The following is a 12090-nucleotide window of genomic DNA, read 5'->3' as shown; positions in this document are numbered from 1 at the left end:
TCGGCTCGGGCCGGGTCGGGTCAGTTCGAGTCGGGTCGGGTCGAGTCGGAGGGGCCCGGGCCGGGTCGGTTCGGGCCGGGTCGGTTCGGGTCGGGCCGGGTCGGTTCGGGTCGGCTCGGGCCGGGTCGGGGCGCGGCGCGGACCCACCTCTGCCGGCAGGCGGCGCGGGCGGGCCGTCGTCGCCGGGCGGGCGCAGGCCGTTGTTGAAGGTCGGAGCCTCGGCCGGCTGCAGCTGCCAGTTGAGCCCCAGGAGATGCATGGCTGCGGACACACGGACACACACAGCGGTCAGCGCGGCTGCCGACACCCCGCGGCCACGGGGATGCGCTAAAAGAACCGGCGACTGCGGCCGCGGCATCCCCCCCACCCTGGCAAAAAGCCACATAAACAAAAGCGAGCTGTGGTTCACTCGCACACATCTGTGTGGCACTGAAATACAAAATGTAGAATGCTCACAACGCCGGGCAGAGCCGCTTTCCCGACTCACACGGTGCGGGGGAAACAAAGCACTTGCTGCAAGTACCAGCTCCCAGTTTAAATTACAGGCGGTAATTTGTATGTTGATTATTAAATCTTCTCTAGCCCTATGTAAAGTAGTGACTTGGTAATGCAATTATTTTGTGTTTAGTACAACTCATTTAAATCAATACATTACAATAATAGGATCCCAAAATGGTTTGGGCGGAAAGCAACCTGAAAGATCATCCAGTTCCAATCCTCTGCCATGGGCAGGGACACTTTCCACCAGACCAGGCTGCTCCAAGCCTTGTCCAACCTCACCTGGAACATTTCCAGTTCACCTGGGCAGCCTGTGCCAGGGCCTCACTACTCTCATAGGGATGAATTTCTTCCCAAAACCCAACCTATTCCTACTCTCTTTCAGTGTGAAGCCATTAGAGAGCCTCGATCTTCATTCTGTAGATGGAGCTTCCCTGACCAACCCAGGGCTGTGCCAATCCTTTCACATTCTAGTTTTTTGAACCCATGGCCTCAAGCCTGCACAGCCTCAGGAAGGGAAGGTTTGCCAGCTCCCAGCCATGGGCAGCCACCATCCCTGTGCCAGGACAGGGCTGTGTGGCCATGGGCTCCCAGCCATCCCTGTGCCAGGACAGGGCTGTGTGCCCATGGGCTCCCAGCCATTCCTGTGCCAGGGACAGGGCTGTGTGCCCATGGGCTCCCAGCTATTCCTGTGCCAGGGACAGGGCTGTGTGCCCATGGGCTCCCAGCTATTCCTGTGCCAGGACAGGGCTGTGTGCCCATGGGCTCCCTGCCATTCCTGTGCCAGGACAGGGCTGTGTGCCCATGGGCTCCCAGCAATCCTTGTGACAGGGACAGGGCTGTGTGCCCATGGGCTCCCTGCCATTCCTGTGACAGGGACAGGGCTGTGTGCCCATGGGCTCCCAGCTATTCCTGTGCTAGGGACAGGGCTGTGTGCCCATGGGCTCCCAGCCATCCCTGTGCCAGGACAGGGCTGTGTACCCATGAGCTCCCAGCTATTCCTGTGCCAGAACAGGGCTGTGTGCCCATGGGCTCCCAGCCATTCCTGTGCCAGGACAGGGCTGTGTGCCCATGGGCTCCCAGCCATTCCTGTGCCAGGGACAGGGCTGTGTGCCCATGGGCTCCCAGCTATTCCTGTGCCAGGGACAGGGCTGTGTGCCCATGGGCTCCCAGCCATTCCTGTGACAGGGACAGGGCTGTGTGCCCATGGGCTCCCAGCTATTCCTGTGCCAGGGACAGGGCTGTGTGCCCATGGGCTCCCAGCCATTCCTGTGCCAGGGACAGGGCTGTGTGCCCATGGGCTCCCAGCCATTCCTGTGCCAGGACAGGGCTGTGTGCCCATGGGCTCCCAGCTATTCCTGTGCTAGCGACAGGGCTGTGTGCCCATGGGCTCCCAGCCATTCCTGTGCCAGGACAGGGCTGTGTGCCCATGGGCTCCCAGCCATTCCTGTGACAGGGACAGGGCTGTGTGCCCATGGGCTCCCAACTATTCCTGTGCCAGGACAGGGCTGTGTGCCCATGGGCTCCCAGCAATCCTTGTGACAGGGACAGGGCTGTGTGCCCATGGGCTCCCAGCCATTCCTGTGCCAGGACAGGGCTGTGTGCCCATGGGCTCCCAGCTATTCCTGTGCTAGCGACAGGGCTGTGTGCCCATGGGCTCCCAGCCATTCCTGTGCCAGGACAGGGCTGTGTGCCCATGGGCTCCCAGCTATTCCTGTGCCAGGGACAGGGCTGTGTGCCCATGGGCTCCCAGCTATTCCTGTGCCAGGACAGGGCTGTGTGCCCATGGGCTCCCAGCAATCCTTGTGACAGGGACAGGGCTGTGTGCCCATGGGCTCCCAGCCATTCCTGTTCCAGGACAGGGCTGTGTGCCCATGGGCTCCCAGCCATTCCTGTGCTAGGGACAGGGCTGTGTGCCCATGGGCTCCCAGCTATTCCTGTGCCAGGGACAGGGCTGTGTGCCCATGGGCTCCCAGCCATTCCTGTGCCAGGGACAGGGCTGTGTGCCCATGGGCTCCCAGCTATTCCTGTGCCAGGGACAGGGCTGTGTGCCCATGGGCTCCCAGCCATTCCTGTGCCAGGGACAGGGCTGTGTGCCCATGGGCTCCCAGCTATTCCTGTGCCAGGGACAGGGCTGTGTGCCCATGGGCTCCCAGCTATTCCTGTGCCAGGGACAGGGCTGTGTGCCCATGGGCTCCCAGCCATCCCTGTGCCAGGACAGGGCTGTGTGCCCATGGGCTCCCAGCTATTCCTGTGCCAGGGACAGGGCTGTGTGCCCATGGGCTCCCAGCAATCCTTGTGACAGGGACAGGGCTGTGTGCCCATGGGCTCCCAGCCATTCCTGTGCCAGGACAGGGCTGTGTGGCTGTGCAGCTGCACCTGGAACACGAGCTGAGCAGTGGGAGCCAGGCCAAGCACGCCCTGCACAAGTGCCTGAGTTATAGGCACTGTGGCAGGGCTAATTGAATAAGTCCTGTGCATTATGCATGAGACTTGACAGGTCTGAATCATTCAGCCAGTGGATTTATGTGCATCTTCACCTTGTATAAACACAGCTACCTGCATACTCTCATCACATTATCCCCATGGCACTCTCAATACAGAGCAGTGGTGAGGGATAAAGCCCACCAAGCTTCTTTCTTTGCATCTTTCTGCTTGCACAGCATGTATTTAAACCTATACACCACAGAGAACAGCGTTTCCAGTTATGTCAAAAGGTGTTTGAGAGGATTCACTGTCAATTTTTGGGCAGGAAAGAGAAAATTATTATGGGTACCTTCTGAATTGTTCTCTTCTGCAGTGTCAGATCCACAGGAGATTATCAGATATTTTGCATCCAATTCAAAGTGATTATAGTGGTCACAAACAGCCCATCAGTGGCCACACACTAAATGTTCAAAGAGTAAATGTTTGGGATAGAAGAAGCAAAACACTTCTCACAGAAACTGCCCTTTACAGTGCTGGAGCTACCACTCTGATAATCTCAGAATGCAGGAAATCTATTTAGATGTGACTTATTCATATGTGCATTCCTAAGCCCCAAGAAAACAAAAAGCACCCCCCACTCCCAGAATCCACTTATCCCAGCCCCTGGAAATCTCTCAGCATGCAATCTATGCAGAGTTTAACCTCTGTATTTTTGACAAAAGCAGCAGGGAAGCAAGACATCTTTACTAAGTCCCTCTTCCCCTGGACATCCTATGGACTAAGCAGATGTCTAAGAATAGTAACTAAAATCAGGAGACATTTTCTGTGAAAAGGGCAGTTGCCAGATTTCATATTCATGTTGAATTTGCAAATTTCGTTTCTGTTATGTCAAAATACCTCACAAAAACAAGCAAAAAATGCCTTAAAACCTCTGCTATGTTAAATACCAGATATGAACCTGAAAAGGATGTTTTGGAAAGAAACTAGTCAAAATTTGTTTCTACAGAATGTTTAAGAATCCTTGGAAAACAGACAGGAAATTTATGTAGAATCAAATGATTTAATCAATTAAAACTTATTTGTCTTGCCAAAACAAACATTGTTAAAGGCTTTTTCAGTCTAATCTCAAGTAACCTTTTTTTTTTTGTTTTGTTTTGTTTTGTTTTTTTTTTATTAAGCAAATGAAACTGAAAAATCTTTCACAAAGCTCAATCCCCACCAAACTGCAGCTCATCCGAAGTGCCCCATGGAGCAGAGACAGCTGTGCTGGGCTGGGTCAGCAGAGGAGCAGCTCAGGGTGTTGGTGCTGTCAGCAATTCCCACACCCTGACACCACCCGATTCAGCTGGACCAGCCCCAAAAGCCAAGAGTGCATAAAGATTGAGTGAATTTCAAATCCCTACAATGCAAACAAGTCACAGAGGAGAATTAGACTTTGGTGTCTCAGTGTGTCTATTCAAAGTTGCCATTTTCTTAAATTTTACTGCGAGTGCAACCATAAATGTAGGTCACTTGCAGAGATGAAAGCCTGCTGCTTCAAGTGTGAGCCAGTCCTTACAACAGAGAGATAAAGAAATCATAACTAATAGTCTGTCCAAGAAAATTATAGTTGCTACCTTATAATTACCAGGTAAATTCAGACAAGGAATTATAAAAGATCTTATTAACACGGTATTAAAAAAAAAACTTGTGATCCATCTGCTTCCAAGCACACCATGGTTTCATTAATAACTGTGTTTTAATCATGGATGCAGGTTAGGTAGGAGCAATTAGAGCTCCTTCCTAATGGGGCAGGGATTTGCATGTCTGCTCCATCCCTCCTGGAGACTGAGAATCTGCTCACACATCCATGAGGTGATCCACACACTTCCACTAAGACAGCTGCAGTCACAAACACCAGGAATGTTCTCCTTCCACCAAGAATGAGTGGAGAAAAGTGTGTCACAGGGGCCTGAGGGGAAAGTCTGTGCCTGCACTGAGCAGGGCTGAGTGGCAGCCGAGCAGGGGGAACAGGGAGATACCTTCTCTCTGCTGCTTCACAACGCCGTGAGATGGAAAATTTATATGATTAACCTTCCTTTCTGTTAATCAAAAAAAAATGCCTCCAGCAAAGGAATAAGTAGAAGCCCATTTAATTAGAAATGTGGGGATCCACGCAGAAGTTGAGTGCATGTGTCTCAGAGGAGAAATTTGGGCTAGTCAATTTGTGTCTGTTTGCTGTTTTTTCTGCTTTTCTAGTTTGAAACTGGCTTTTTTTTTTTTTTTTTTTTTTTTTTTTTCCCCAAAAACAATTTGTTGTATCCACAAATTGTATTGTGCAGAGCACTTATAGGTATTATTTTTATGTGTTTGCTTTCCCCACTCTCAACATTTAAACATATTTTCAAAGTTCTCTCTTGATGTTCAAAGACTGCGCTTGTCAGAATTTATAGAGTTCATTTAACACTAACATCTAGTAAATCAGAATAGTTCTCTAAACCATGAGAATTCATAAACAATACATATTGAAGTAAAACCTTTGAGGTTAAGGTCAAAAATAATAACCAGCTTCTCACTCCACTCTAGCACCATTCACATACAGGGAGCAAAAGCACCTGGAAGCTAAACTTGCATGCCCAGCAAGAACAAAAGCAGACCCCTGGTTCATCACTCCAGGTGGCAGAGCTGCCAAGGATCAATCTAAGACTTACATAAGATAGAGGCTGCTAGAGTGAATCACATATTATTTTAAGAAGTCCCAAAAGGTATACAAATCCACAGGAAACTGATAACACTTACATGCAAATTATCTTGAAATTCTCTAAACTCAATAGTGTCCCCACATTCCTCTTTCACTGGTCTTCTCTCATTGTGGCCATGAACCCACTGCCCACACCAGGCAGAGTTTTGTCTAAAGGACAATGGTTTCCAAGCTCAGGAAGCTCTCTGTCTTGTCTTTGTGCTCTTGTCACTCCTGACCTTGCATATTTAAAAGGAGAGAGCTCTGGTGTCCTTGTGAGCTGGAGATGTCCCTGCAGTACAGCTCAGTGTCTGCCAATAGGCAGAGCAGAATGAGGATTTTCACTTATCCCTTGATGATATTCTTTCTTAAAGGGAGAAATATGCAAACTAATGATCCATCATTTCCCCCATTCCTACTGCATCTTCCCAGTTAGGGTCTGTAAAATACACACTGCTTGCTTGTTGGAAAATTCACTATTCCCTAAGCAACTAAAAAAAAAAAGATGGGCAGATTATACAATTGAAACAGAACTAAGAATGTTTCCATAGTCTAATTTCCGACTAGTCATGCTTATTAACCCCTGAATTAACATCATCCACAATGAATCCATCAAACATGACTTTGTCAGGATATATCCAGTGTGTGTCTGGGACCATGATATTACAATATTCCATTATATCATGAACAACATGAACAAACATACACTAAAAGCACATTTGCTGTTCCAAGGCCATTGTGCTACAGGAGCAGAAATGTTCAGTTTCCTTTCCATCCACTCATGAGGTGAATGATGATGCAATTCTTGGTGTTTATTATGCAGTTTTCAGCAACGTTAAATTAATTTCCAAGCCAGATCTAATGAATCACAGACATGATGAAACAAAAGGTAACTAATAAATCTTAGCATAATGTTAATTTCATAGCATCTCTATTCAAAGACCTGTATGCACATCTATTTTTTTATTTCATATGGTCTGACAATAGTCTTAATGCATCACAATGTTTGCATTTTGCACTTCTGGGTGCATATAGATGGGTACTTAAACAATCTGAAAAGAATAAATGTATTCCCCCAAAAATTAAAAAGTAATTAAACATTCTTGCAGGCTTACCTGTATAAAATCTTACTAAGCTGAGACTCATGGTCCTTTATTAGTTACTACTTCTTGATCATGTAGCAAAACTTCAGGAATACCAGAAATTGATCTTACTGATCTCAATTATTATTCATAAAATAACAGTTACTTAAAAGATTAGAAACATAGTAATTTAAATTTTTATTATTCCTCTGGAGAAAGAGGTTCAAGTTCAACCCAAGTCACAAGTGAAACAAGTGCATTAGGCCTATTCCCCAGTGATTACTTGCCCCCATTACAGAATGAATGCACAATCCATCACAGCTGACAACCTCTCCTCAAGAGATGCCCGAGACAGGAATAGCAGGGGGCTGAAAGTCAGAAAGAGCAATGGGGAACTGCATGGGAAAAACTTGCAGAGTGCTGCAAACACTCAGTGGATTCTACCCAGTGCTGCCAGGGCTCTGCTGAGGAGCCTGGATTCTCAGTCACTGTCACAGGGGAAGGGAGAAGCTTTCCCAGCTCCTCTCATATCTGAAGAGGCTGAAAGACAGTTCACACACAAATGATCAGAATTTACTGAACTAAATCTTATTTGAGATCCATACCTTGCTGATGTGCTCACAATTAACAGGCACTGAACAGAGGGCAGGGGGGCTCTGTCAGATGGGCAGAGCTGCCCGTGCTCCTTTTTGTACAGGATGCATCACCACTGGGGACAATCTGGAAAAGTCCTCTCCCACAAAAACTGGACTTGGCAACACATATGCCAGACAAGGGTATCAATAAATCACAGATGATTTACAGAGGCTGGCACCACCCTCTGCTCGATAATTTTGTTGGCCAGCCTTCAGCCACATTTGCAGCAGGAGAGGTACAAGCACTGACAGGATGAAGCTGGGATGGGACAGGAGTCCTTGTCAAGGGCTGAGGAAGGTGTGTCAAAGAAATCTCACAATTATATTCATGTCCTTTCGTATTCTGCTATTGGCAGAAAGGGACAGTGTGTCCAGGAGCTCTAACCTGCAATCCACCCATTAAAGATAAAGTAAAGTGCTTGAAATATCATTATCAAAGAATATGAGTCTTGCTACTTAAAAGGAGAAGTCTTAAACAACGTGAGCAAGTTTGATTTCCTTGCCAGAGAAACAATGAAGTCTCTCCTAAAATTCAGAAGTGTCAGAATTTTCTATTCTTCCTTGAATACCTCATGTGACTGTGACAAGGATGCCAGAGTTCTCCTGAGGGTATCCAAGAGATGTCACAAAAATTGATCCTCTTCCCATGCCTTTTTCTAAAACAAAAAACAAAAGCCACATTGGTGGCTTGCTGGGTGGACATCTGCCACTTTTGATATATTATAGACAGGAAAGTCTAAAGTACTATTTGAAAAAGTCCGAACTAATCACATCTGTGATAGAATTCCAAATGGAAAACAGGCCATGCAGGGAAGGGGGCACAGTCTGCTGCTGATAATGCATTATTCAAGAAGGGACCTGACTGAGAACTGCACAAGGACATAAAATAAGTGAGCAACTGGGCCAGAAATCAGCAGATGAAGTTCAAACCTGTAAAATAAAGTATGCTGGAGAGGAGTAATTTTAACTACGTGTAAAATAATGACTTCTCAGCTGAATTACATCAAACAGAAAGACAATTTTGGGTTGGATGTTAATCTCAAGTAAGTCAAACATTAAATCAGTATGGGACAGGTAAATAAAGCAAGGAATATTGTTATGCTACCACCCCTTCTCTCAGAAAAGACCTAGAATGACCAAAGTAGGAGAATGAGTAGGGCAAAGCACATACATGATTTATCCTTCTCACAAGGTAACAATTTTTGGGTGCTGGAGACAAATGAAGGGATAACTTGACTTGTATCTAACCCAGCCCAGCTGCTGCTACACATACATCACACTCCTGAGTGCACCCAGTGCTTCTTCAAGTGTTTGGCACAACTTGATGCAGCATGACCATACCCAACCACCAAGACTGGCAATCCAGGGAATATTTAGTACCACTCATCACAGGCAAACCCTGGAATTTTTATGCCATAAAGCATTTCCTAGAAGCAGCATGATTTTAGGCAGAGAATGCAGTACATAAATGGCAACTGCTGACATGCCACAACTTTTGTGCAGGTGTCTCAACCCAGTGTAGCTATTCATCAGTACAATGGTAAATACTCTAATTAATAGCACAGTAGAGTCAGTTGTAATTATGAGAGATGAATTTTCAAAATATTTTGTTTGAGATCTCAGGGACACAGCAGATAAAGACTTAACTTTTACAGGGTTGACAGCAGAGATCAAAGACCGGCTAAAAAGAAAAGCATAATTCTCTGGACTACCAGTACTTAGTGTATTTATGAACCTGTGCTTTTATATTAATGACTTAGAATATTACAGAGCTCATATAGAACATTTGGATGCATTTTCAATTATATTGTCTCTTCTACTTGTGGCCATTCAATTGTTTGTAGGTAAGGTTAAAGCAGCATTTCAAAAATAGATCATTTGATGTAAATGTAATACTTGTAAATGTGGAATATATGCAAGAAGTCCTGCTTATTGACTGTGACTATTGAAACTCAACAACAAATAGATGGCTTACTTTCAAGGTCATTCATTCTCAGCAATTCATCTAAATCATCAGTATGCTATGTGCTATGCACTACGTTTTCATAATAAATTGAAATTAAAAGTTCATTTGGGAACACCATATGAAGTATTATACCCATTATACATATAAAGCAAAATCCACAACTTCAAGAATGTACAGATACCACTATTTTCAATAAAACAATAGGCTTGCCTGCATTACACCTAGAGAGCACAATAAAGAACCATTTTGCTGTCTTATTTACCCTGCCTATAACACTGAACAAGACCTCTCACTTCTCAGAGTCACTTTTTGCAGTTTACAATGCTGAAAATGGAAAATTCCATTAACTATAATGGCACTGCTGTGCATTTTTATATCTTGTTGCATGTTTTTTTTCCCACTTCTTTATCAATGGAATTAAGCTCATATTGTTACTCACGTACAAGCTTCTATATGTTACCCAGCCACAGGTTTATGGTCTTGTTAATTGTGCCTGATGTCTGCAATAGTTTTATACTTAAAACAATGACAACAACAGCAACATTTTGTAACTTTTGAAACAGAAAGTGTATTTTCTGGCTTCAGGAGGAAAGCAGTGAGGACTGTTTGTAAAAAATCAGTGTAAGGAATCTCAGGCTGCCATTCCTGCTGGGCTCCTCACGGCTGCAGAGAGAATCAGCTCTGGGCTTCTCTCACCCAGAGCATTCCTATAAACACAGAAATGGGAAATGGGAATTCCAGCACCTAAATTTCTGGGACATGAACCAAAGGAAAGGAGGCAGAGCCTCAGCTGTGGACAGTTCTGGCTGTGGAAGAGGGATGAGCTCAGTGTCAGCCCTGCTCCTTCTGCTCACCAGGGAAATGCAGGAACCATTGGAAAACACAATGGAAAGGAGAGCTGACTTCACACTGTCTTAAACATAAGAAAGAAATCCTTGGGCATAATTTCACCCTCAGCATGTAAACTCTTTTAGACAATAAGCTGTTTAGAACAAGATGTTTGCTTTAAAGCATCCAGCCTAAGAAATGTTTTATAGAAATGCCATAAAAGATCTATGAGTGAGTGTATTGTTGTCAGCAGCAAAAAAACTTCTGCTAGGAATTAATTGCTTTCTTTTGAATAATTGTTATTAAAGATTGAAAAGGAGATGGAAGAAGGGCTATAAGATGCTTCATTGTCACTGTGTTCACACAGAATAAACAGGGGTACCCAAAAAAGTTTGCTTGTTTTTTTTTTTTAAATTGATCACCCCCCCTGCCAAGCTGACTGATTTATTTCTCTGTGCACGTCAATAAAGTGAATGGAATGGATTTTCAAAGCACAGCATGAAAGATATACCCACAAATCCCATTAGGAGTAATGTGATTTGTGTGCTTATCTGCCATGCAATGCTTTGAAAGTTCATTCCTCTATTTCCATCTGCAGCTTTTCTACTTCCAAAAATAGTTGAAAAGCTTGCACACACTTGCAGCTCCTTTGGGGGCAGGGAGAAGTGGCCGATGTGAAGAGCAGGTGCCCAATTCCCAGGATAAAGCCAGGCAAGCAGAGTTCCAGCCCAGGGACACGAGCTGTCCCTTGGGTGGGTGTTTGCTCCCCAGTGCCTCTGTGATGCCAGAGAGAACATCCCTGCTCAGCCTCCTCTCAGCCCTCTTCACTGAAATGTTTTGATTTTGTGCCACTTTGAGCAATCTTTTTGTCACGGGAAGGGTAACAGCATTGCGTGCTGCCTTCAGAATCTGGAATCTCATGACAAAGACCTTAAAAGAGAAGCAGAATACAGTGCACTGCTCATTTATTCTCATGACAGGCCTTAGATTGTAGAGAGCGTAGAGAACTGGCACACGATTAATCAGTTCCTGAGACTGTGTAATGTGAACTCACTTCTTATGGCAATTGCAAGAATCAAGGCTGCAATCTTTTTGGTCTTGCATCTGAACTAGATGACTGTAACTAATAAGAAAAGTGTATGTATTTTTATTTACCCAATACAGCATCTTTCAGCCTGGAGGATCCCAGATCACATTATACAATATCCACTTTACCAGCCTTGCCAAAATACTGCCACTTTTGAAACAGGCTTAGGAGAGCAGAAAGGGATGCTCTTAACTCAATTTTGCTCTATTTTGAGCAATTGTGAGCATTCAATGTTAATACAAAGCAAATTGAATCCAATTTTAATTTCACACCTAAAAGACACCATTATAATGAACAAAGTACCCTGCTTGTCTTTATTCTGTTTCCAAGAGGAGGAAGAACCTAGATGAGACTTGAAACTAGTGTTTCAAGAAATATACACACAAATATACTCTTGAAAATCACTGAGGCCTGAACTTACAAGAATTAAAATAAGTGCTTTACTTTTAATACTGATCATAAACCTAAGGGATATCACGTCAAACATTTATTCAACTACGTCCTTCTTCTGAAACTGCAACTGCCCTAATTTCTACAAACGTGTTGAACAAGATTTTCATAATCTCCCTGTTCCAAAGCATTCAGACCTTGACTCAACCTCTGTTAGCCACATTGCTAAGAAAATAGTTTTTTACCTTTATTATTCCTTTGCATACACTGAATGAAGGGAAACTGCATGAGTATGAATAGCCAAATTTCTGTCCAGTGTACAAAAAAAGTGTAATTTCTAATCATAAAGTATATTCTTGCCTTAATAGAAATGATACAGAATAGCTTAATTTAATCACCTGATAAAATCACAATTTAAAACACTGCGTGAATGATAAAGTCTAAGGTTTTACTCTCTA

At 44.8% G+C, this 12090-nt stretch overlaps 1 protein-coding gene across 4 annotated transcripts in view; it reads right to left on the bottom strand.

Moving 5' to 3' along the window:
* The window catches only part of TENM2 (teneurin transmembrane protein 2), a gene marked incomplete at its 5' end in the record, with an annotated part of 475212 nt that overhangs the window by 124292 nt on the left and 338830 nt on the right, over positions 1-12090 (bottom strand). For all 4 annotated transcript variants that reach the window (XM_079319918.1, XM_079319917.1, XM_079319915.1 and 1 more), the window contains one exon: positions 148-261. In XM_079319918.1, the coding sequence (XP_079176044.1) occupies positions 148-261 (114 nt within the window). The remainder of the gene's footprint in view (positions 1-147; positions 262-12090) is intronic.

This window comes from Erithacus rubecula (assembly GCF_903797595.1).
Source record: "Erithacus rubecula genome assembly, chromosome: 16".
Lineage (NCBI taxonomy): Eukaryota > Metazoa > Chordata > Aves > Passeriformes > Muscicapidae > Erithacus > Erithacus rubecula.
This window is presented reverse-complemented; position numbering and strand designations above follow the sequence as displayed.